The sequence below is a fragment of the Mobula hypostoma genome, chromosome 11 (genome assembly GCF_963921235.1).
Source record: "Mobula hypostoma chromosome 11, sMobHyp1.1, whole genome shotgun sequence".
In the NCBI taxonomy this organism is placed as follows: domain Eukaryota; kingdom Metazoa; phylum Chordata; class Chondrichthyes; order Myliobatiformes; family Myliobatidae; genus Mobula; species Mobula hypostoma.
In genome coordinates, this window is record NC_086107.1 from 63,577,007 (window position 1) to 63,604,444 (window position 27,438).

The 27,438-nt window shown below is 43.2% G+C and overlaps 1 protein-coding gene across 2 annotated transcripts in view; it reads right to left on the reverse strand.

Moving 5' to 3' along the window:
• Positions 1 to 27,438, reverse strand: part of LOC134353795 (N-acetyl-beta-glucosaminyl-glycoprotein 4-beta-N-acetylgalactosaminyltransferase 1-like) — an 897,506-nt gene that overhangs the window by 620,025 nt on the left and 250,043 nt on the right. Inside the window, exon 2 of one of the 2 annotated variants that reach the window (XM_063062183.1) lies at positions 10,682 to 10,797. In XM_063062183.1, the coding sequence (XP_062918253.1) occupies positions 10,682 to 10,797 (116 nt within the window). Of the gene's footprint in view, positions 1 to 10,681; positions 10,798 to 27,438 lie in introns of those variants that run through there. The other variant, XM_063062184.1, reaches the window with a different exon arrangement.

The following is a 27,438-nucleotide window of genomic DNA, read 5'->3' on the forward strand; positions in this document are numbered from 1 at the left end:
ACTGAACAACAAAAAGAGACAAAATCTTTGTAGTTAATTAAAGAAGTTTTTCTCCCACTTACTAATGCAAAACGATAAAGATGTTTGTTTGCTCACAGTGGTATTTTAATGTTTACTTTAATGATGCAAGCATCGAGTGGCATATCTTCGAATTAATGTGGTCTGGTTGCTTCTGTGACTAGGTGGGCATTTTGAAGTTGTGCTCCACCTCAATTTCCACATTTCAACAGTACTTCATTGGTGGGAGAGCACTTTGTCATATTTGAAACTCTGCAGTGCACTGTGTAAATGTAAGTTCTTTATTTTGAAAGGGCACCTTCGAATGAGCAAGACAAGTGCCCTGCAGTTCAAATAACAGGTGTTTGAAAAATCCAAATACAGAGATGATTCTCAGAGAGGAGGTTCAGTCATACCTGGATGTAGAATTAGAGTTGGGGAACAGATTTACTGCTGTAAATATCCATGTGATGCGACCTGAATTCTGGCGATGATAACATGGAACATTGTCCCATCAATTCCGAAAGAAGATTTATTTTCTTAAATAGATTGATTATTTTTAACATTGGAGCGCCAGATAGTATAAGGCTTGCCTTTCTTCCTACTTTTAGAGTTGGCACATACATTCCCAAAACAGTAACTTGTGGGAATAATGCAATCACTAGCTCAGGCAGTTATTTCCTTTAGTGCAGCAGTAGATATGGTCAAGGAACAGTAGCTCAGAGATTATTGCATCTGCCATTGACCATTAATTTATCATTATTAATCACTTACCCTTGAGTGTTTACATTTTGCTGATTGCCTCCCTACTCCCTCTTTATAAATTTAGATTTTTGTCTTCAGGTTATAATTCTGACTGAATCCAAGCTGGAGATGAACCAACTGCATTTCAGACACTGAGCAATGGAAAAGATCCTGCAATTCTGAAATAACATATTTAGAGAGTCAGACAGTATCTGTGGAGAGAGTAAAATAGAGGTAACATTCAAGTCCATGGCCTTTCACCAGAACCTTGTTTTCTCTCCACAGCTGCTGCTTGACCTACTCAATATTTCCAGTATTCTGGTTTTGAGGCAGGAGGCATTGAAGACATGAATACAACAATTTTCTGTTTCACTGCCACCTATAAATATGCAGATGACATCAATGTTGTGGTAAAATCTCAGGTGGTGACAAGGAGGGGTACAAGACTGAGACAGATCGGCTGGTTGAATGGTGTCACAATAACCTCGTACTCAATGTCAGCAAGACAAAGGAATTGATTGTGAAGTCAGAACACACACCAATCCTCTTGAAGGAGCCGGCAGTGGAAAGAATGAGCAGCTTCGTGCTCCTGGTGTCAACGTTTTGGCAGATCTGTCCAGAGCCCAACACATTGTTGCAATCGTGAAGAAGGGACGCCAGGAGTTGGAGGAGATTTGGTGTATCACCAAAACACTCTTGCAAATTTCTACAGATGCACAGTGGAGAGCATTCTGATTGGTTTTATCACAGCCTGGGACGCAGCCTGCAATGCACAGGATCATAAGAGGCTTCCGGGGGCTGAGGACTCAGCTAGCTCCATCACAGAAGCCACACTCTTGATGGAGGTGGTTCAATGAATGCCTCAAGAAGGAGGTATCCGTCATTCAGGACTCTCACGATCCAGGCCATGACTCCATCAGGACGGAAGTACAGCAGCCTCAATGATTCAGAGGCAGCTTCTTCCCCTCTGCCATCAGATTTCTAAACCATCCATGAACACTAGCCCATATGCTTTTTCTTGTACAATTTATTTATTTTGTTATTTATAGTCATTTGATATCTCTGCATTGTACTTCTGCCTTAAAACAACTGATTTCACGTCATATAATAAACCTCATTCTAAAGGATGTACACAACGTATGTTGAGGTAGCTTAAAGAAAGCAGTGACGTACAGGAGGTCGCTCTCCTTCTATGTTAGAACGCCATGCCTAATCACAGTCTCCTTAACCATATCAAAGAAGACAGGAAGGAGAAAAGGCTTGCATTCATATTGTGCCATCTCAACCTCAAGATGTTTGACATTCAATAAAATTATTCTCAAGTGTGCAGCAGGTAATTTATGGACTGCATATTCACATAATAGTGAAGTTAAAATGACCAAATAATTGGTTTTGCAATGACGATTAAGGTATAAGTATTGAACAGAATAGAAAGTACAATTCTTCCACTTATCTTTATAATAATGTGGTGAGGAATTTTACATCCAACTGTGAGAATGTCTGAGAAAGTGTATTCAACCAAAGCAGCACTCTATCAAAGCCACACTTGGAGTATTGCCCTGGTGTCCACTTCCCCTTCACCACCACTCTCCACCATCTGGAGGAACTGGTCCTCATCTCCGTAATTTCTCCTTCGGTTCCTCCCACTTTCTTCAAACAAAATGTGTAGCCAAGGGGATTTGCATGGGTCCCTGCTATGCCTACCTTTTTGTTGGCTACATGGAACAGTCTATGTTCCAAGCCTACACCAGTATTGCTCCCCAATTCTTCCTATACTGCATCAACGACTGCATTGGTGCTGCTTCCTGAACCCATGCTGAGCTCATTGTCTTCATCAACTTTGTCTCCTACTACCACCCTGCCCTCAAATTTATCTGGTCTATTTCCGATACCTCCCTCCACTTTCTCAATCCCTCTGTCTCTGTCTCTGGAGGCAGCTTATCTACTCAGTAGTATTATAAATTCACGGATTTTCACAGCTACCTAGACTATACCACTTTCCACCTGTCACTTGTGAAAATGCCATCCCCTTCTCTCAATTCCTCCAATTCTGCCACATCTGCTTTTCATTCCAGAACTAACAAGATATCTTCCTTCTTCAAAGAAAGAGGCTTTCCTTCCTCCACCATCAACGCAGCCCTATGTTGCTGGGATGAGGCCACACTCAAATTGGAGGAGCAACACCTTATATTCTGTCTGGGTAGCCTTCAAGCTGATGGCATGAATATCAATTTCTCAATTGTCTGGTAATTGCACCTCCCCACTCTCTTTAACCATATTCCATTCCCGTTTTCCTCTCTCACCTCATCTTACCTGCCCATCACTTCCCTCTGGTGCGCCTCCATCTTCCCTTTCTTCCATGGCCTTCTGTCCTCTCTATGAGATTCCACCTTTTCCAGCCCTTTATCTTCCCAGCTCTTTACTTCAACCCTCCCCTCTCCTGGTTTCACCTACTACCTTGTACTTTTTCCTCCCGCCCTCCACATCCTTATTCTGAATTCTCAACTTTTTTCTCCAGTCCTGATGAAGGTTCTCGGCCCGAAACGTTGACTGTACTCATAGTCATAGTTATAGTCATAGTCATACTTTATTGATCCTCTGTTCCATAGATGCTGCCTGGCCCGCTGAGTTTCTCCACTATTTTGTGCGTGTTGCTTGGATTTCCAGCACCGTTGATTTTCTCATGTTTGTGGTTCCCCCGACCACATTTTTTTCTTATTTATCATTATTTTATTGAAACTAATCTAAAATCCTGTAAATTTCCAAAGTGCCTTTTGAAGCTTCTTTCTTTATTTCTGGATTATTCCTTCTCATCCCATCCTCTACCCTACCTCCTCAACAATGTCTGTTTCATTTCTCCTTATTTTGTTTTCTCCTCTCCCACTCCTCCCTCCCAAACAAAGAGAGGGTTCCTCTTACTCCCACTTCTCTCCTAGTAGTCTCTACTCTCACTAAACTATTGTTATTTCTGACACCTCCATGTGGTAAAGTGTCAAAACTGTAACATCGACACCACGCATCTTCTACTTATAAGGTTCCAAATGAGCCATGCCTGCTAAGATCCATCTCTATCAAAACCCATGCTCTTTCTCATAGCGGCTTCCTGTGTAGGTAAATATAATAAAAACTCTTTTACTTCCTTGCTTCACATCATCCAGTGGCCAACCCACTTCACTATTTTGAATTAAAGACCCTTTACTTATTTTTCTACTTATTCACTACCAAGACATCACCTTTTTTTTCTTTCTTCCTCTATTTTAGACCATAAGACAAAGGAGCAGAAGTCGGCCATTCAGCCTATCGAGTCTGCTCCACCATTTTATCATGAGCTGATCCATTCTCCCATTTAGTCCCACTCCCCCGCCTTCTCACTATAACCTTTGATGCCCTGGCTATTTAGAAACCTATCAATCTCTGCCTTAAATACACCCAATGACTTGGCCTCCACTGCTGCCCGTGGCAACAAATTCCATAGATTCACCACCCTCTGACTAAAAAAAATTCTTCGCATTTCTGTTCTGAATGGGCGTCCTTCAATCCTTAAGTCATGCCCTCTCGTACTAGACTCCCCCATCATGGGAAACAACTTTGCCACATCCACTCTGTCCATACTTTTCAACATTCGGAATGTTTCTATGAGGTCTCCCCTCATTCTTCTAAACTCCAAGGAATACAGTCCAAGAGCGGACAAACTTTCCTCATATGTTAACCCTCTCATTCCCAGAAACATTCTAGTGAATCTTCTCTGTACCCTCTCCAATGTCAGCACATCCTTTCTTAAATAAGGAGACCAAAACTGCCCACAGTACTCCAAGTGAGGTCTCACCAGCGCCTGATAGAGCCTCAACATCACGTCCCTGCTCCTATACTCTACTCCTCTAGAAATGAATGCCAACATTGCATTCGCCTTCTTCACCACCGACTCAACCTGGAGGTTAACCTTAAGGGTATCTTGTACGAGGATTCTCAAGTCCCGTTGCATCTCACGAACTTTGAATTCTTTCCCCATTTAAATAATAGTCTGCCCGTTTATTTCTTCTGCCAAAATGCATAACCATACACTTTCCAACATTGTATTTCATTTGCCATTTCTTTGCCCATTCTTCCAATCTATCCAAGTCTCTCTGCAGACTCTCCGTTTCCTCAGCACAACCGGCCCCTCCACCTATCTTTGTATTGTCAGCAAACTTAGCCACAAAGCCATCTATTCCATAATCAGGACAGGAAGGGAGCAGTTACTCTATTGGGGGTATTCTATAGGCCCCCTGGTAGCAGCAGAGATACAGAAGAGCAGATTGGGAGGCAGATTTGGAAAGGTGCAAAAATAACAGGGTTGTTATCATGAGTGACTTTAACTTCCCTAATATTGATTGGCACCTGATTAGGTCCAAGGGTTTAGATGGGGCAGAGTTTGTTAAGTGTGTCCAGGACGGATTCCTGTCACAATATGTGGACAGGCCGACTGGGGGAATGCCATACTAGATCTAGTACTAGGTAATGAACTGGGTCAGGTCACAGATATCTCAGTGGGTGAGCATCTGGGGGACAGTGACCACCGCTTCCTGGCCTTTAACATTATCATGGAAAAGGACAGAATCAGAGAGGACAGGAAAATTTTTAATTGGGGAAGGGCAAATTATGAGGCTATAAGGCTAGAACTTGCGGGTATGAATTGGGATGATGTTTTTGCAGGGAAATGTACTATGGACATGTGGTCGATGTTTAGAGATCTCTTGCAGGATGTTAGGGATAAATTTGTCCCGGTGAGGAAAATAAAGAATGATAGGGGGTGAAGGAACCATGGGTGACAAGTGAGGTGGAAAATCTAGTCAGGTGGAAGAAGGCAGCATACATGAGGTTTAGGAAGCAAGGATCAGATGGGTCTATTGAGGAATATAGGGAAGCAAGAAAGGAGCTTAAGAAGGGGCTGAGAAGAGCAAGAAGGGGGCATGAGAAGGCCTTGGCGAGTAGGGTAAAGGAAAACCCCAAGGCATTCTTCAATTATGTGAAGAACAAAAGGATGACAGGAGTGAAGGTAGGACCAATTAGAGATAAAGGTGGGAAGATGTGCCTGGAGGCTGTGGAAGTCAGCAAGGTCCTCAATGAATACTTCTCTTCGGTATTCACCAATGAGAGGGAACTTGATGATGGTGAGGACAATATGAATGAGGTTGATGCTCTGGAGCATGTTGATATTAAGGGAGAGGAGGTGTTGGAGTTGTTAAAATACATTAGGACAGATAAGTCCCCGGGGCCTGACGGAATATTCCCCAGGCTGCTCCACGAGGCAACGGAAGAGATTGCTGAGCCTCTGGCTAGGATCCTTATGTCCTTGTTGTCCATGGGAATGGTACCGGAGGATTGGAGGGAGGCGAACATTGTCCCCTTGTTCAAAAAAGGTAGTAGGGATAGTCCGGGTAATTATAGACCCGTGAGCATTACGTCTGTGGTGGGAAAGCTGTTGGAAAAGATTCTTAGAGATAGGATCCCTGGGCATTTAGAGAATCATGGCTTGATCAGGAACAGTCAGCATGGCTTTGTGAAGGGCAGATCGTGTCTAACAAGCCTGATAGAGTTCCCTGAGGAGGTGACCAGGCATATAGATGAGGGTAGTGCAGTTGATGTGATCTATATGGATTTTAGTAAGGCATTTGACAAGGTTCCACATGGTAGGCATATTCAGAAGGGTTGAAGGCATGGGATCCAGGGAAGTTTGGCCAGGTGGATTCAGAACTGGCTTGCCTGCAGAAGGCAGAGGGTCGTGGTGGAGGGAGTATATTCAGATTGGAGGATTGTGACTAGTGGTGTCCCACAAGGATCTGTTCTGGGACCTCTACTTTTCGTGATTTTTATTAACGACCTGGATGTGGGGGTGAAGGGTGGGTTGGCAAGTTTGCAGATGACACAAAGGGTGGTGGTGTTGTAGATAGTGTAGAGGATTGTCAAAGATTGCAGAGAGACATTGATAGGATGCAGAAGTGGGCTGAGAAGTGGCAGATGGAGTTCAACCCGGAGAAGTGTGAGGTGGTACACTTTGGAAGGACAAACTCCAAGGCAGAGTACAAAGTAAATGGCAGGATACTTGATAGTGTGGAGGAGCAGAGGGATCTGGGGAGTACATGTCCACAGATCCCTGAAAGTTGCCTCACAGGTGGATAGAGTAGTTAAGAATGCTTAAGGGGTGTTAGCTCTCATAAGTCGAGGGATAGAGTTTAAGAGTCGCGATGTAATGATGCAGCTCTACAAAACTCTGGTTAGGCCACACTTGGAGTACTGTGTCCAGTTCTGGTCACCTCACTATAGGAAGGATGTGGAAGCTTTGGAAAGGGTACAGAGGAGATTTACCAGGATGCTGCCTGGTTTAGAGAGTCTGCATTATGATCAGAGATTAAGGGAGCTAGGGCTTTACTCTTTGGAGAGAAGGAGGATGAGAGGAGACATGATAGAGGTGTACAAGATAATAAGAGGAATAGATAGAGTGGCCAGCAGCGCCTCTTCCCCAGGGCACCACTGCTCAATACAAGAGGACATGGCTTTAAGGTAAGGGGTGGGAAGTTCAAGGGGGATATTAGAGGAAGGTTTTTTACTCAGAGAGTGGTTGGTGCGTGGAATGCACTGTCTGAGTCAGCGATGGAGGCAGATATGCTAGTGAAGTTTAAGAGACTACTAGACAGGTATATGGAGGAACTTAAGGTGGGGGCTTATATGGGAGGCAGTGTTTGAGGGTCGGCACAACATTGTGGGCCAAAGGGCCTGTACTGTGCTGTACTATTCTATTCTATTCTATGCTCTATTCTATAATCCAAATCATTGAAGTACAATGTAAAAAGAAGCCGCCCCAACACAGACCCCTGTGGAACACTACCGGTAACCGGCAGTCAACCAGAATAGGATCCCTTTATTCCCACTGTCTGTTTCCTGCCAATCAGACAACGCTCTATCCACGTATGTAACTTTCCCGTAATTCCATGGGCTCTTATCTTGTTAAGTAGCCTCATGTGTGGCACCTTGTCAAAGGCCTTCTGAAAATCCAAATATACAACATCCACTGCATCTCCCTTGTCTAGCCTACTTGTAATTTCCTCAAAAAATTGTAATAGGTTTGTCAGGCAGGATTTTCCTTAAGGAATCTATGCTGAGTTCTGCCTATCTTGTCATATGCCTCCGGGTACTCTGTAACTTCATCCTTGACAATAGACTCCAACAACTTCCCAACCACCGATGTCAAGCTAACAGGTCTATAATTTCCTTTTTGCTTCCTTGCCCCCTTTTTAAATAGCGGAGTGACATTTGCAATCTTCCAATCCTTCGGAACCATGCCAGAATCTAGCGACTTTTGAAAGATCATACTAATGCCTCCGCAATCTCCACAGCTACTTCCTTCAGAACACGAGGGTGCATTCCATCTGGTCCGGGAGATTTATCTACCTTTAGACTATTCAGCTTTCTGAGTACTTTCTCTGTCATAATTGTGACTGCGCACACTTCTCTTCCCTGCCACCCTTGAGTGTCCGGTATACTGCTGCTGTCTTCCTCAGTGAAGACTGATACAAAATACTCGTTCTGTTCCTCCGCCATCTCCTTATCTCCCATTACAATTTTTCCAGTATCATTTTCTATCAGTCCTATATCTATTCTCACCTGTCTTTTACTCTTTATATACTTGAAAAAGCTTTTAGTATCCTCTTTGATATTATTTGCTAGCTTCCTTTCATAGTTAATCTTTTCCCTCTTAATGACCTTCTTAGTTTCCTTTTGTAAGGTTTAAAAACTTCCCAATCCTCTGTCTGTCTTTCCTGACATCTTTACTGCTCACTATCTTAGATTTATTTCCATTTTCCCCTTCCTCTGCTTTGTCACTCCGGTTCGCATCCTCCTGCCAAATTAGTTTAAACCCTCCCTAATAGCTCTATTAAACTTCCCCGCCAGGATATTGGTCCCCTTTGGGTTCAGGTGTAACCTGTCCTTTTTGAACAGGTCATACTTCCCCCAGAAGAGATCCCAATTATCCAAGAATCTGAAGCCCTGCCCCCTGCACCAGTCTCTCAGCCACGCATTCATCTGCTTGTTCCTACTATTCTTGCCCTCGCTAGCACGTGGCACAGGTAGCAATCCCGAGATTACTACCCTGGAGGTCCTGCTTCTCAGCTTCCTTCCTAACTCCCAGAAGTCTCTCTTCAGGACCTCCTCCTTTGTCCTATCTATGTCATTGGTACCAACATGTACCAAGACAACTGGCTACTCACCCTCCCCTTTCAGAATATTCTGGACCTGATCCAAGACATCCCATACCCTGGCCCCTGGGAGGCAACACACCATGCTGCTATCTCTATCAGGCTCACAGAATCTCCTGTCCATTCCTCTGACTATGGAATCCCCTATGACTACCACATTCCTCTTCTCCCTCCTTCCCTCCTGCACAACAGCGCCAGGCTCAGTGCCAGAGACCCGGTCACCGTGGGCGTCCTCTGTCAGGTCATCCCCCTCAACAGCATCTAGAACAGGATATTTGTTGCTGAGGGGGACAGCCACAGGGGTGCTCTCCACTATCCGGGCATTTCCCTTCCCTCTCTTGACAGTGACCCAGTTTTCTGACCCCTGTAGCCCAGGGATGACTACCTCCCTGTAGCTCCTGTCTATCACCTCTTCACTTTCCCTGATAAGCTGTAGGTCAACAAGCTGCAGCTCCAGATCCCTAACACAGTCTCTGAGGAGCTGCATCTCGGTGCATGTGGCGCAGATGTGGCCATCAGGGAGGCTGGAGGTCTCCCAGGATTCCCACATCTGACACCGTGAACAAAGCACTAACCCTGCAGGCATGTTATCTAGTTCTACAGGAATGAAACAGGAAAAATAAGTCTACTCGCCCACTTACCTCGCTAAACAAATGAACTTTTTAAACCATTAGCTCGTACCGTGAACTGTGAGAGCCCTGCTGTTCCTGACTGTCCGGGCCGATTCGCGAAGGTTGGGGGGGGTAGGGGAGAAAAAGAAAAGAGTTGGTGCTTCGCTCTTGCCTCTTCCCATTTACTGCTGAAACCCTTTGAAGCCAAAGCCCTACACTCTGCTACCGCTCACTCCGCTGCCCGCTGTATAGGGTGGTCTCCTTTTTAAACTCTCCGCGCTGTCTTGTTACATCACGCGCCTCCACAGTCTCGTCCTTCTTGCACTCGAAGAAGTTTTTTAAAAAATTGCCTTCCTTCAGAATTCAGCTCCCACGCCACTCTTGTCCCGATCCAAAAGAAAGCCGTTGGTAGCAACCTTCCTTTTTAAACTCTCCCCGCTGTCCTGTTACGTCATTCTCTTTCCTTCTAACTATCTCCTGAGTTTGGAAATCATTATTTCCTAGTCTGTTTCATCTTGCTTGTTTCATTTCTGCTGAGGTCCTGGGGTATTGCTCTTGGACCACTGTGCTGGCATTTTGTTGCATTTATTTATATAAAAATGAACAAAAAATGTCAATCTGTATAACACTTCAATACCACTCCCAAACACTTCACAAAATACTTTACAATTAATAATAGAATAGAAATTTTCACAAATAATTAAGATTTCTAATTTGATTGAAGTGATTAATCTTAGAAGGAATTGATGCTGCTGTGCTGTACCGCATTGTGACTTCCTTCTTGCTCTCTCCAGAATTCCCTCAACCCGCTTTCCTGGTTCCTACGTTAATTGGAACCCAGAAGGGGTGAATACATTAACTTGTTACTGAGCTTTGTTACAGCAAGTTCAATGTCATTGAGATGAATGGAGTTTCTGTTTTAGAAACTCATACCTTTCTCTGTTTCATGGAAATGTGGATGATTAGGGAATATACCTTGTAGAGAATGGGGAAATTAATTTGCTATGACTGTGTCACTGTAACTTAAGGTACATAGATAATTGCAGTGCAGGCTTGATATATCTTTGTCAAGGAAACAGTTGAGAACTCACTTACCATCTGTTCCTCTTCCTGACTGTCACTGGAGTCGTCAATCTTTCTCTGGTCGGACGCAGCATGCATAGAGCCAGCTCTCCTGCCGGTATCTGTGGCTTCATTCAGCTTTTCTGCATCTGCAAAGGAATCAGTAGTGGGGAGAATGAGCAGCTGAAGACTGACACAGGTGCAAAGGAAGGCCCAAGTTACTTTCTCACTGCAACGTGGTCATTTCCCCTGCTTCAGCACGCAGTGAAAACATATTTTCCCCATGTTCACCTTTACTACGTGACACACCAAGAGACCATTCAATTCCTCAGTTGAACCATTGAATGGTATATATATCACTCACTCAAATCGCCAGGAAGTTGGGAGTAATTTATTTTTAATCTCAGGTAAACCTTTGTCAAGGAAAAGTTTGTGCAGTTTTGGTCCCCTAATCTGAAGAAAGACATTCTTGCCATAGAAGGAGTACAAAGAAGGTTCACCAGATTGATTCCTGGGATGGCAGGACTTTCATATGATGAAAGACTGGATCGACTAGGCTTATACTCATTGGAATTTAGAAGACTGAGGGGGGATCTTACTGAAAAGTATAAAATTCTAAAGGGATTGGACAGGCTAGATGTAGGAAGATTGTTCGCGATGTGGAGCAAGTCCAGAAAGAGGGGTCACAGCTTGAGGATAAAGGGGAAGCCTTTTAGGACCGAGATTAGGAAAAACTTCTTCACACAGACAGTGGTGAATCTGTGGAATTCTCTGCCACAGGAAACAGTTGAGGCCAGTTTATTGGCTATATTTAAGAGGGAGTTAGATATGGCCCTTGTGGCTAAAGGGATCAGGGGGAATGGAGAGAAGGTAGGTACAGGGTACTGAGTTGGATGATCAGCCATGATCATACTGAATGGCGGTGCAGGCTTGAAGGGCCGAATGGCCTACTCCTGCACTTATTTTCTATGTTTCTATGTTTGCTTGTTAAGAAATAACTGCAAGCTCCAGTATTTCAGCTGGAAGCAAATCTGGGTACACTTCATTCACTTATATATCCCAATGTTTTAGAAGCATAAAACTAATGAAGGCTATTTCAGTTTGTCAGATCATAAAATTTATACTTTATGTACTATTTGATTATGCAGACCTGAAGTACAGCAATCACCTTTTGAAAGTTATAACATTTTCTCTTCCGTATTTCATTCTTAGTCCCAGATTCCTCAATGTCCCACCCATCACCATATCTGCATCTCCTTCCATCCCTCTCCCAGTGCTCCTCCAATTTTTGTCTCTTGTGCATGCTTGAATTTAAGTGTGTATGTGATTTTATCTGCATTGTACCCCAAGTTCTGGAGCCCCTTCTTTAAATGTCTCCTTCTTCTTTAAAATTTCCCTTAGAGTGAACTTTTTCTGAGCAATATTTTGATCACCTTAAATTTCTTTAAGTGTGCTCTTCACTTTGGTGCATTTTGTGAAGATCCTATATAAATGTAAGTTCCTGCTGTTACTAATTTAATACAGAGGCTGTTGTGCAAATGTAGATCTGTTACTTTGTAACAATGCGCTCATTTTCTCACCACTCCTGTGACTCTTAATGACTCTCAATACTGGATAAAATATAACATTTCCTTTTGGATCCCGAATGTTATAATGAACTGTCAGCCTCTCAGTGTAAACATTCTTACTCCTCAGAGTCCTTACAATGCAGATGGCAAATTCCATTCATCACCCATATCAGAATTTTCCTCATACCATCTTTGAGCAGGTTTTTGATCCACTCCATTCCTATTATTAGCCGGACAAGAAAATTGTAGGATTGGCTCCTGAAGTCTAAATTATGCTCTGTAATGTAACCTGGAACAGATATAATTTCACAATGTGCGGGTACAGCAGCAGAGCTGGCATCGTAACGAATGATCCAAAAGCACATATTCAAAATTAAAATCAACTGATCCAAAATCAAATCAAGTGGCTACTAAGAAATTAAAATTAGACCAATTAAGTCAATTTAGAATAAAAAGGAAGCATCAGTAATAGTGACTTTTGAAAAAAGTAAAATTAACACCTTCTTGGGAAGAAAATCTATCACCCTTATTCTCCCTCAGCAAAGTGGTTGATTCTTAACTGCCCTGGAGCAAGTCATTTACCTCAAAAGAAATTATGGATGAGCAATAAACGCTGCCTTTGTATGTGACACTCACAGCCAGGCAAAGAGATAAAATTAAACCATAAGTGAAAGCCTAACTGGCTTGCCTGCTCGTACTTTTTTAAAGCATTCTGTAGGGATACAGCTAAGACCATGTGAAATTTTCAAGTGAAATCCCTTTCTAACCTCACCAATGAACTCTTTGCATTGGCATTTCATCTTCATTTTTAACAAGTTTTAATAAACAAGAAAACGGCTCAGCCAGATCTAAAAGAGTAACATCTCTGCATATCTCAGTCATTAGAAGATGTTGGGAAGAAGTTTCATGTACAGTAGTGAATACTTTACAAAATAAGGAAGCATCTGAGATTGGTGGAAAAGCTCAAAGTTCAAAGTACATTTATTACTATGTATGTATACATTACTCAAGCTTGAGATTCGTCTCCTTACAAACAGCTACAAAACAAAGAAACCCAAAAGATCCTATTAAGAAAGAAGACAGCCAAATACCCAAGGTGCAGAAAAAAACAATAAATTATGCAAACAAGCACAAGCAAATAGCATTCCGAACTGAAGTCCACAGAAAGTCTATCCACAGACCCGTAGTTCAGTGCAGAGCAGAGTAACGAGCTGAACCAGCCCATCTCTTGCCTCAGGCCCCGATACCCTGACCTTTTCAATCTGGCCCGGTGCATAAATCATCATCCAAACAATGGGGTTCTGTCACCTTGATACGCTCTGGTGCTTGCACCCCACTGCCTCGATTCAGCTTGTACCAACATTTCCGATTCAGCACAGCACTTAAATCGTCATCCAGACATTGGGTTCTGTCGCCTTAATACACTCAGGAGCTTGGATCATGTCGCCCTAAATCGGCCTGTACCCAACCCTTCTGATTCAGCCTGAAGTTTAAATCAATCGAACCTCAGGTCTTCCTCGCTCTTGGCGACCTGTGTGCTGCCTCTTCCGTATTAGTTCTTTCTTCTGTATCAAATTGCCTCCAAATTCAATGGGAAGTTACAGACTATTGCTTGTGATGATCACTTACCAGAAAAAGTGTAGCTAACAAAGTATCTAGTTGTTTTCTTGTTTCACCGGCTACCAGCCAGAAGTTGCTGAGATTCACAAGCACCATCTTAAACCAGAATCAAGCAGAAAACATCAAACTTTGCTGTGGCCCAGCTTGGGTTTTAAAATTTAAGGATTATAAGAACCTGGAATATCTGGAAACAGACCTGGAATATCTAGCAGTTAAGTGCCATCCTTTTTACAGACCAGGGGAGTTCTCTGGGGCCATTTTGGTAGCAGTATACATTCCACTTCAAGCCATTGTCAGTCAGGCAATAAACTGAGCAATGGGATCAACATGCATGAAACAGCACATCCTAATGCCTTCACCATTGTTTTGAGAAATTTTAACCAGGCCAGTCTAAAAAAAATCACTAAGCAATTACCATCAATAGATCACTTGCAATACCAGAGGAAACAACACACTGGGCCACTGTTACACCACCATCAAGAATGCCTACCGTGCTATTCCACACCCTCATTTCAGGAAGTCTGACCACCTGGCTGTACTTCTACTCCCTGAGTATAGGCAGAGACTGAAGTCTGCAGCACTAGTCATGAGGACCAAGAAGGTATGGACAAGGGAAGCACAGGAGCACCTACAGGACTGCTTTGAATTGATGGACTGGACTGTATTCAGGGATTCATCTTTGAACCTGGATGAGTATGCTGCAGCTGTTATCGACTTCATTAAAACCTGTACGGATGAGTGTGTGCCTACAAAGACTTATTGTACATTCCCAAACCAAAAGTCGTGGATGAACCAGGAGGTACATCATCTGCTGAAGGCTGGATCTATGGCATTCAAGTCTGGCAACCCAGGCCTGTACCAGAAAACCAGGTATGATTTGCGGAGGGCTATTTCAAGGGCGAAGAGACAATTTCGAACAAAGTTGGAGGCGACATCAGATGCACAGCAATTCTGGCAAGGTTTGCAAGACATTACTTCCTACAAAGCAAAACCCAATGGTATGAATGGCAGTGATGCTTCACTACCAGATGAACTCAATACCTTCTATGCTCGCTTTGAAAGGGAGAACACAACGGCAGCTGTGAAGATCCCTGCTGCACCTGATGACCCTGTGATCTCTGTCTCAGAGCCAGTGTTAGGCTCTCTTTACAGAGAATGAACCCTCGCAAGGTCCAGATGGAGTACCTGGTAAGGCTCTGAAAACCTATGCTAACCAACTAGTGGGAGTATTCAAGGACATATTCAACCTCTCACTGCTAAGGGTGGAAGTTCCCACTTGCTTCAAAAAGGCAACGATTACACCAGTGCATAATGAGCACAATGTGAGCTGCCTTAATGACTATCACCGGGTAACACTCACATCTACAGCGATGAAATGCTTCGAGAGGTTGGTCATGACTAGACTGAACTCCTGCCTCAGCAAGGACCTGGACCCACTGCAATTTGCCTATTGCCACAATAGGTCAACAGCATACGCAATCTCAATGGCTCTCCACGTAGCTTTAGGCCACCTGGATAACACAAACACCTATATCAGGATGCTGTTCATCAACTATGGCTCAGCATTTAATACCATCATTCCCACAATCCTTTTTTTGTTGTGTGCCAGCGTGTGTGCGCGTCTGTGCGTGTGCGTCTGCATGTCCATGCGTGTGTGTTTGTGCGTGTGCATCTGCATGTCCATGCGTGTGTCCGTGATGATGCGTGTGCGTCTGCATGTCCATGCGTGTGTGTTTGTGTGTGTGCGTCTGCATGTCCATGCGTGTGTGTTTGTGCGTGTGCGTCTACATGTCCATGCGTGTGTCCGTGATGATGCGTGTGCGTCTGCATGTCCATGCGTGTGTGTTTGTGCGTGTGCGTCTGCATGTCCATGCGTGTGTGTCTGTGCGTGTGCGTCTGCATGTCCATGCGTGTGTCCGTGATGATGCGTGTGCGTCTGCATGTCCATGTGTGTGTCCGTGATGATGCGTGTGCGTCTGCATGTCCATGCGTGTGTCTGTGCGTGTGCGTCTGCATGTCCATGCGTGTGTGTTTGTGCGTGTGTGTCTGCATGTCCATGTGTGTGTCCGTGATGATGCGTGTGCGTCTGCATGTCCATGCGTGTGTGTCTGTGTGTGTGCGTCTGCATGTCCATGCGTGTGTGTTTGTGCGTGTGCGTCTGCATGTCCATGCGTGTGTGTCTGTGCGTGTGCGTCTGCATGTCCATGCATGTGTGTCTGTGCATGTGCGTCTGCATGTCCATGCGTGTGTGTCTGTGCGTGTGCGTCTGCATGTCCATGCGTGTGTCCGTGATGATGTCTTTTTCATGGCTTTTACAAGGCGCGGAGCGAGAGAGAGACTGTGTGGCACGCCACTCTTTCACACAGACATTTCGCAGTATTTTCCCTTTATTTTACAAGGTGAGTTGCAATCTCGACACTCAACCCAGCACGGATGGAAAGCATACTCGGGAGTGGACCTGACCACCAGTTTAGAACTCGGGAACCTCCGCTCTCGGGTCCGGTGCCAATGCGCCACCAGCCGGCCCGATTCAAGCCCACAATCCTGATTGAGAAGCTGCAGAACCTGGGCCTCTATACCTCCCTCTGCAAATGGATCCTCAACTTCCTTACCAGAAGACTGGTTAGGAAATCGAGGGTCCAATTGCAGAGGGAGGTACAGAGTGATCAGTAAGATGAAAGAGCTGATTGTGGACTTCAGGAAGGGTAAGACGAAGGAACACATATCAATCCTCATAGAGAGATTAGAAGTGGAGAGAGTGAGCAGTTTCAAGTTCTTGGGTATCAAGATCTCTGAGGATCTAACCTGGTCCCAACATATCGATGTAGTTATAAAGAAGGCAAGACTGCAGCTATTCTTTATTAGGAGTTTGAAGAGATTTGGCATGTCAACAAATACACTCAAAAACTTCTATAGACGTACTGTGGAGAGCATTCTGACAGGCTGCATCGCTGTCTGGTATGGGAGGGCTACTGCACAGGACCGAAAGAAGCTGCAGAGGATTGTAAATCTAGTCAGCTCCATCTTGGGTACTGGACCTACAAAGTACCCAGGACATCTTCAGGGAGCAGTGTCTCAGAAAGGCAGCATCCATTATTAAGGACATCCAGCACCCAGGGCATGCCCTTCTCTCATTGTTATTATCAGACAGGAGGTACAGAGGCCTGAAGGCACACACTATGCGATTCAGGAACAGCTTCTTCCCCTCTGCCAACCGATTCTTAAATGGAGATTGACCCCTTTGACACTTCTGCACTTTTTTGAATATACAGTATTTCTGTTTTTGCACATTTTTAATCTATTCAATACACATAATTAGTTGATTGATTATTTATTTATTTTCTCTTCTATATTATGTATTACATTGAACTGTTGCTGCTAAGCTAACAAATTTCACATCACATGCCGGTGATAATAAACCTGATTCTGATTCTGATTCTGAAAAAAGACTTAAAGAGACAGGAGTTCACATCATTTTGATACTCTAGGAAACATAATTCTAGTAAGTTGTTTCATGATCCTATAAAATGAATATTATGAGAAAACCAACTCAATATAATGATGCTTTCAGACATTAAATTAAACTCACATGGTCATGGACTCAATTTAATTAATATGACCAGATGGATCTTTGTAATACCAAAATCTTTGAAATTCTTCCTTAATGTAGGATGTTGCAGTGAATCTGGCCAGGCTGAATTATTGACAAAATAATCCCTTTGTGTAAACAACAATAAGGCATGATACATTTGATGTCCACACTTCTGGTAAGAAGTGCTCTTATCCAAATGGTTCACTGGTCCTATATAATGGTACAGACATCCCACCCTGCAAAAACTCATTTCAGGGAGGTTGCATCATCAATTTGCGGGAGACTCCCGGAACTTCCAGGAGAGGTGGGATGTCCGCAATAGAGTAGCTCCTTAGCAGCTAGCCAGCTAGTTTAAATAACGTTAGCTATGCTAATTGTCACGTGACCGGCAACAATGAATATAGAATTGAATTGAGTCAGGTTTTATAAAAACAAGCAAACATTTATTAAACTCTGCTCAATACAGAAAAAATAAACAAACGAAAATTTTAACCTGAAGTAAACTGCTATGCGGCCATTTAACAAACCGCCACTCAGTACTAGTTCTTAAGGCGGTAAATGCGAAAATAGTTCTTAAAGCGGTAAATTCAAACACAGTTCTTAAAATGGTAAATTCAAAAGTCCAAGAGATTATACAGTCAATTAAGAGAGACTTTCCTGAAGCAAAGAATTCCTTGAAAACACAAGGTCACGCCAATTCCAGCCGGATCCTGCCTTGTCCGCAGGATTCACAACAACAGAAATAAAACGGTTTAAAGGCACTGACCTTTCCCTCTGGATACTAGATCCTGCACAGCCTTTTCTGCTGCTTTTTAGCAGAGGCTATCTCATGCAGATCACTCTTTCTTGAACGAATTCATAATGGTCGATCATTTCAACCGTCGAACAACTCCTTCAGGTTCCCGTCTTCACTCTCCAATACTACTGAAAAGGTACGTCAACAAACCTGGCAGAAATTGGTTAAACTGCCAGCCCAGCACTTTTGTACCTTACAATAGAACGTAAAACTCCGTTTTAAATCGAAACTGCGTCATGAGGCAAATATGCAGCGGAGCGGAGTCTCTGGCTAACGTTCTAATTGGAAAACTAACTGCGTCACCAGGGATCTACACTTATATACCTGGTGAAAACAGGTCATCACATGACCTCAAGTTGGTGGGAAAATTACATCAGGTGACCTCCAAAAGACCATTACATCATCCTCAGAAGATAGTCACAAGATATCCATGAGGTATGTAACATAATGAATGAATGACACCTGTTAAACTCACCTCAACATGTCTTTTACAGTCTTAACCCACTATGGGCAATAGAAAAGTCACTGTTGCAAACAGTGCAGCGAGCAACACTGTCATTATTTTTGACCCCTATTAGGCAGGGGTACACCTTAGGGTAGTCTGGGGTGACGTACGTTTTATATTTTCTTTTTTTGGAACACTCTCCCATGGCGCGCACACTCTCTCTCTCTCTCTCTCTCTCACGTGCGCGCTCTCTCTCTCATGGTTGCTCTCTCGCACGCTCGCTCTTTCGCTCTCTCTTGCACGTGCGCTATCTTGCTCTTGCTCTCTCTCTCTCTCTCACTCTTGCGCTCTCTCTTGCTTTCTCTCTCTTGCTCGCTTTCAAAAAGATTGATTTCCGGATTTTGTATATAATTTGCGGGCATCAGAGAGCCACTATTAATATGCGGGAGACTCCCAGAACTTCCAGGAGAGGTAGGATGTCTGATAGTATGAAATCAGCAATCTACTCCTTTATTTTTGATAGCTCTCCATGTTTGGAGAAGACTTGCTGGAACAAAGCAAGAGTTGTATTCATACTATGTCATATGATCATGAATCAGGAGAAATAATTTACATGTAAGACAATGCTGTTTTTACAACGTTTGCATTTCAATATCCTCACTCAAATACAAACCTCCTTTGTACACTATCACAGCTTTTCGGCACCAAGTATACGTGGTTGCTGCTGTGATTTTCTCTTTTATTGAGACCAATGTTTGATAATTGCAAAATCAGCAAGCATGGTGCAATTGATTATGCAAGACTTTCAATCTAACTGAGACTGCCCATACCACTCCATCTGCCCAGTACACCCAATAGGCATTAGAAATATGATAAGCAATTCCAAAGCGTATTTGCCAGGTGCGAAAGTCTTTGATGCAAACAGCACCATTTATCACAGGTAAAAGGAAATGTCAACACATATGAAAGCTGATGATACTAATGAATTAAAAACAGAAAATGCTGGAAACACTTCGTAGCTCCTACAGCAACTGGGGAAAGAAAGTCTTTCCTCAGATGCTGCGTGCCTTGCTCAGTGCTTCCAGCATTTTGGCTTTTAATTCAAATTTCCATCAACTGCAGATGTATATTGATTCTCAATAATACTAATCAATGACTTTGCCAAGTACTTAAGTATTCTTTTTGCTTAAAAGTCTGAACTGTTAAGTTACATTTCTTAAAAAAAGCATTGCTATTGGAATACAGTAATCTAAGAAAGATTGCATTGTTGTTGTGGATAACAGTAGCAGTATTCTGTCATTTGGACCACTACAGTGTTGAGTATATTACGTGCAATCAAAGCATATTTTTTAAAAAGGCTATGATAAATAGTCCCAACTAGTTTCCTTCCACCACCCTCTTCGTCTGTCTGACAGAACTGATTCTCACCCTGAACAATTTCTCTTTCATCTCCTCCTAATTTCTTCAGATTGAAGGTGTTGCCATGGCTACTTGCATGGTTCCCAGCTATGCCGGCCTTTTTGTGGGCTATGTGGAACAGTCCATGTTCCATGACTACACTGGTAGCACTCTCCAACTCTTTCTCCAGTACAATGATGGCAGCTTTGGTACTGCTTCCTGCACCATGAGGAGCTCATTTTTCTAAACATTGTCTCCAGCTTCTATCCTGCCCTCCAATTCATTTGGCCCATCTATAACATCTCTCTCCCCTTTCTTAATCTCTCTGTCTCCATCTCCATAGACAGAATTTCTACTGAAATCTTTTATAAACTCACTGACTCCCACAGTTACCTTGACCACACTTCTTCACACTCTGTCACCTGCAACCTTTCTATTCCCTTCTCTCAGTCTGGTTTCAATATGTGGCTTTCCGTTTGGGGACATCTGAGATGTCATGTTTTTTCAGAAACTGGGTTTCTCCTCCACTACTACCAATAGAGCCCTCAACTACATCTCCTGCATCTTAGGCATGTCTACCCTCATCCCACCCTGGCATAACAGGGATAGGAATTCCCCTGTCCTCACCTATAACCCTGAAAGCCTCTGCATCCAAAGCATTATTCTCTGCAACTTCCACTATCTCCAAAGAGATCCTACCACTTCTCTTTCCCCTCCACTTCACCCCTTCTCTTTTCACTCTCCCCCGCCCTCATGACCTGTCCATCACTTTCACCTTCCTTCCTCCCTTTATTCCATGGACCACTGTCCTCTCCTATCAGATTCCATCTTCTGCAGCCTTTTGCCTTCCCCACTTATCAACTGCAGCTTCTCACATCATTCCTCTTTCCTCTCTCTCCTCTCCTCCACCTCCTGCCTTCCCTCTCTCACTGGAATTCACCTATCACCCACCAGTTCTTGCTCCTACTCCTCTCCCTTACCCTCTTATTCGGGTTCCTGTTCTCCCTTTCTTTCCAGTCTTGATGAACAGTCTTAGTGTAAAGTGTTGACTGTTCAATTCCCTCCATAGATGCTGCCTGACCTGCTAAACTCCTCCAGTATTTTGTATGTATCGCTCCAGATTTCTAGCATCTGCACCCTCTCTTGTTTCTATGAAAAACCATGGTGATTCTAAAGCGACACACACAAAATGTTGGAGGAACTCAGCAGGTCAGGCAGCATCTATGGAAATGAATAAATAAGTTATGTTTTGGGCCGAGACCCTTCTTGAGGATTGAGAAGGAAGGCAGAAATTGCCAGAATAAAAGGGTGGGGGGAGCGAAGGAGACTAGCTGGAAGGTGATAGGTGAAGCCAGGTAGGTGGGAAAGGTCAAGAGCTGGAGAAGAAGTAATCCGATAGGAGAGGACAGGGAACCATACGAGAAAGGAAAAGAGGCAGGGACCCAGCGGGAAGTGATTGGCAGATGAAAAGAGGTAAAAGGTCAGATTGGGGAATAGTGGGAGGAATTTGTTCGGGAGTCTTGAAACTATTGCCTCAGTTAATACACAACTAAGTTTACATAAAGCCTTCCTCATTAGAGGTGAAAATTTTTAACTTAATGCAGCTATTTCAAAACCAGACATAACCAGGTGCTTTTACATCTGCAAGATTTTATTTTTTGCTTTAAATCAAAGGAGAAGATATAGCTCAGAGTATACTACTAGCATTCTCTGAATCCTATGAGATTCCCAGAGAATCCAGTGAATTAGATTACAATTATTGGATGGTCTATTGCTAGCACTGTCTGCCGGGAGTTAACCATGAGCTTTACAAATAGAAGGATATATCTCAGGATTTACAACACATAGGTTTTGCAATAAACAATGCCGGTAGCAAACAATAATGAAAGCAATTACTGTATTAGCCTTTACTGTAAGGGCGTCGAGGCATAAAGAAAGTCTTGCTACGTGCTTAAAGCTTTGGTTAAGAAAACATATTTGAAGTATTATGTACAGATTCACTCCCCTTTCCCAAGGAAGCATTTAATTGGTTCAGAGATTTACAGGATAAATTCCCCTGATAATTGGTTACCTTTGAAGGAAGGTTCTCTACCAAAGTGATTGCAGTTTTTAGATGCCTTCACAGGGTAGATGTGTAAAGCTGCTTCTCCTAAACAGGAATCTGACAGTTGGGTTGGGGGTTAAGCTCATAATCATTGGATTCGGGGATCAGTCATTTACCACGAGCAGCACTTTCTTTGATCAAAATGTCCTCTAAGGAATTGTCCATTTGAGAGAGCTGTGAAGCCTTAATCACTACCACAATAAAAGCAACAGATTTTTGGTCACTTAAAGGGAATAAATTGGTGAAGAATCAACCATGGTAATGAATGCCAGGACAGACTGGGGAAGCCATACCTTCTCCCCATTGGACATTCTTTGTTACATTAAAGGTAAAAAATATCACTGATTACTCATGCCTTTATTAAATCTATTCACAATGCATTAAAAAAAATCACTGAAATATAATCCCAGAGAAGCCCATTGTACAAATCAGCCCCAGTGACTCGCTGTAATGGACAGGGGAATCACCTATCGATCATCTAATTTTGGTCAAGGACCTACATCACTAAAGCATGAATAACCACTGTAACAAACTTGAGTGTTGACACCTAATGCAGCAGTTTTCACACTTAACCAAACATGCCTCTCACACTGGCTGTCAAAAACACTTGATGAGATGGAAAATACTTTGAAACATCACTGATATAGTTACTGGATTTTCTTCAAATGTAGACAAAATCTGTATTAATATAAAAGCTCAGATATTAACTGGCAAAAAGTGCATTGGCTTTGGCAAGGCTATGCAAAACTTAAAATAAATCTCAAATGACATTCTTGTAATTCTTATACTGAGGTAATAGTTATTAATGCAACAGGATGGCTATCATTGGAAAAGAAGAAAGAGCAATTTATACAAGGGAATGTTATTCCCCTTGAATGTTTTGTTCCTTTATTAATTATTCATTTAAGTGATCTTGACTGAAAAAATTCCAATTATTACAAGCATGAAAAAAGAAATTGCAAATGTTTTCACTCTCAAGGCAAACTACAATTCAAAACTACTTGCATCACACACCAAATGCTGGAGGAACTCAGCAGGTCTGGCAGCATCTAAGGAGATGAATAATCAGTCAATGTTTCAGACAGAAATCCTTCATCAGGCCTGGAAAGAAAGGGAGAAGAAGCCAGTAAAAGAAGGTGGGGGAGGGATGCAGGACAAGCTAGAAGCGTGGGGAAATTAAGAAGAGAGAAAGGACATGTCGGAATGAGAATGGGGATAAGAATTGAAATGGCTGATCACTAGGAAATTCCGCTTTTTGCATATAGAGCTGAGATGCTCGACAAAGCGGTCTTCCAATCTACATTGGGTCTCACCAGTGTACAAGAGGCCATATTGGGAGCACTGAATACAACTCCAACAGATTCACATGTGAGTGTTGCCTCACCTGGATCCTATTCCAAATCCCATTCTTATTCCAACATGTCGCCGCTTGACCTCCTATTGTGCCACGCTGATGCCAATCTCAGGTTGGAAGAGCAACAGCTCATATTCCATCTAGGAAGCCTCCAGCCTGATGGCATGAACATTTTGATTTCTCCAGCTTCTGGTAATCTTTTTCCTCTCCCCTTCCCTCCTCTTCATTTCCCCACTCTGGCCTCTTACCTCTTCTCCTCACCTGCCTATTACCTCCCCTAGTGGCCCTCCTCCTTCTGTTTCCCCCATGATCCAGTCTCCTCTCCTATCAGATTCCTTCTTCTCCAGCCCTTTGCCTTTTCTACTTATCACCTTCCAACTTCTTACTTCATCCTCCCCCAACACACCTAGTTTCACCTGTCTCCTTCCCAACCCCCACCTTCTTATTCTAGCTTCTTTCCTTTTCCAAGGGTCTGAACCCGAAATGTTGAATGTCATTTTCATCAATGCTGCCTGACCTGCTAAGTTATTCCAGCATTTTGTATGTGTTGCTCTGGTTTTCCATTGTCTCCAGGATCCCTTGTATTCTAAAATACTTTTCTTTTGGGCTGTGAACCATTTGGGATATCCATAGATCTTGGAAGTTTTGATACTGGTGTAGTTTATAAAATCTTTTTCAGTGCATACAAGATGTCTATACAAACCTATGGGGAAGATGGTGATTGCAAATATCACTTTCCTACTGTGTCAGCCAGGGTAAAGTACATTACGAGATCACCCAAAAGAGATGATGGAACATAAAGCAGAATAAAAATTATTGTATTTTCTTTATTATAAATTATTATCCTGATGGAGGGTATTGGCCCGAAATGTCGGCTCTTTATTCCTCTCCATAGATACTGCCTAACCTGCTGAGTTTCTCCAGCATTTTGTATGTCCTACTAAAAACTATTAAGGATGATTCTTAAATAAGCTTTTTTACCAGCATCGGTTCACATGCACCTAATTCAATCTGACCACCTTAGAAGAGTTCATCTTCTAGCAAGAAATTCAGAGCAAAATGTCCAGTGCTTTACAGTGATGCATCTCAGCATCATAAATCACTGCAAGTCAAACAACTTGACCACTGTCAAAATACACCTGCGCTGCACACAGCTACATCTGTTGCTTGGCATAGTATCTCCTTCACTGTTTCTTACCTGTTAATTTGATAAATAAGTTAATTATTTGAATACTTTTGTATAAATCTAATAATCACACTTTGCAGATAGCATAGGAAAAAAACAGCACGTAAGGTCGGAAACAGAGGAAAGTATATTTGTTTTCACTTCTGAGCTAAGAAATTGAATCACTTTTTGATGTGCTCAGACTTCAGTCTTGAGAGAAAAATAAATTTGCATAAAATCATGAATCGCATTTCAGATTATGCAAAGTCCAGTTCAGATGCCTTCGATGCATCTGAAATGTCAGAACCTAACTAAGCCCAGGCATATACAACTGCACCTGAAAAGTTACCTTCTCAGAGGTACAGAGCAGGATCATATCTGAGGAATCAGCACAATAAATTGAGGCCTAGGCTTAAGGCCTCCATTTGCCTTGCAGGATGAATGGCAGAGGAAGCTTTCAAAAGATTCAATGCATTATACCACTGAATGGCAGGAAGGCAGCTGCCTGGGTGATTAGTTGGTGAGTTGATCAAAGTATTTGCTGTTTAACCCTCTAGTTTATTTGAGATATTACTATTTAAGTGATATAATCTAATGCAGATCTTCCCATGTTACAAAGCCTGACCTAGACACAGCCTGCACATTTGAGCGAACCTTTGGGAGACCAACCGGATGAATTAACTGGCAGCTATGGGCCTGCAAACAGCTTCTGTCGCTTGGGAATGAGATTAACAGCTCCAGTACAAAGGGGGAATCACAGTACATGGTCTATCTTCATGTACTACGAATAAAACAAACCAGTCCTTTTTTCCATACAGAGCAGAGATATAACCCAGTATAGATTATCCTGCAACTACAATATCATTTAACTTCGCAGAGGAATCTGACTGGTTGTGTTAAGTGCTTTGGTTTAACTACATGCTGCCCTTGATTGGCCTCTTACTTAAATAATATTGCTGAGCAGCCACTAAAAGTTCAGGTCACAAACAGTCCTCAGGAATACAATGCTGTCATAATGGTGATGAAGACCTGTAAATGTGGGCATGGCAGGGCAGCTTGGACCTCAGGGAATGCACAGCCAGTGCAGTGAAGGAGATCCAGAAGCCTTCCATCGTCCTGGACAACCATAGGGACTGGATGTGCCATTAGCCGGAACAGCACAAGCTCTGGGTTTACAGCCAGTGTCACCGTAGTCCACCCAAGCGGTGGAGAGTTTTGTGGGCAGCGAGACGAAAAAGAAGCAGTGGCTTTTTCAGAAGACTCCACCGAGGACAGCTTGCATGGGTGGTTCAGCCACAGAGGAAGGAGGAAAAGTAAGAGAGCAATAGCTACTGGAGATTCTGGGGTTAGGTGAACAGGCATGCATTTCCGTGGTCACAAGGGTGATTCCAGGATGTTCACTTACCTTCCAGGTATCAACCTAAGGATGTCGCTGTGCCTACCAAACAGTGTTTAGTTGGGTGTTTGGAGAAAGGAGTGGAGGGAAAGTCAGCACAAACAGGAAAGAGAATCCATAAGCCTTCTGTGTTCTTTGAATAGTAAGTAGGTAGAAGCAGGATATCTGAGCCTGATCACAGGCCACCTATCCACCAGTCTCACAAACCACCCTGCCATCTTGCCCCAGAGGCCACTACCTTCCACACCTGTGGAAGATTCTGCACTTCCCATGTTTGCCTCATCTGGCACCTTAGAAAGCACAAAACCAGTGTGGAAGTAAATCACCCCTGATCCATTGAAAGGGACACTTCGAAAGGCGACTCTTTGCAGTGCAGGAGATCCAAAAGCCTTCCATGGTCCTGAACAACCATCGGGACTGGATGTGCCAATTAGTCGGAAAGAGTAACCCTGCGATCTAATGCCTACTGCAACAACAGGTTTACAGTTGATGCAATCTCATTGGCTATCCACTCTACATTGGAGCACCTGAACAACTAAAGTACCCACATCAGGCTACTGCTTATCAATTACAGCTCAGCATTCAACAGCATCATCCCCTCAGTTCTGATCAACAAGCTTCAGAAGCTGGGCCTCTCCCTCAGCAACTGCATCCTTGACATCCTCATTAAGAGACAGAAGTAGCATCTCCTCCTCACTGATAATCAAAAGACGCACACCTCAACCCTGTCTGCTTAACCTACTACTTTACCTTCTCTACCCTTATGAATATGTGGCTGGGCACTGCTCAAATGCCGTCTATAAATTCAGTGATGACACGACTGTCATTGGCAGAATCAATGATGGTGACAAAGAGGCGTATAGGAGTGAGGCCAATCAGCTGGTTGAGTGGTGTCATAACAACAACCATACACTCACCATCAGCAAGACCAAGGGCTTGATTGTGGACTTCAGGAAGAGGAAATCGGGAGAACATTGAAGGATTGGCAATAGAAACGGTCAGCGGTTTCAAGTTCCTGGGCATCAGCATCTCAAAGGATCTCTCCTGGGGCCAACACATTTATGTAATCGCGAAGAAGGCACACCACTGGCTCTATTTTGTTAGGACTTTGAGGAGATTTGGTATGTTACCAAAGACTCACAAAATCTACAGGTGTGTGTGTGGTGAGCACTTTGAATTGTTACATGAGTGCCAGGAATAGAGGTTCCAATGCACAGGATTGAAAGAGGCTGCATATGGTTTTAGATTCAGCCAGTTCCATCACAGGTGAAATGCACTCTGTCAGCAGGGACATCTTCAAAAGGTGATCCCTCAAGAAGGTGACATACATCATTAAAGACCCTGGCCATCTA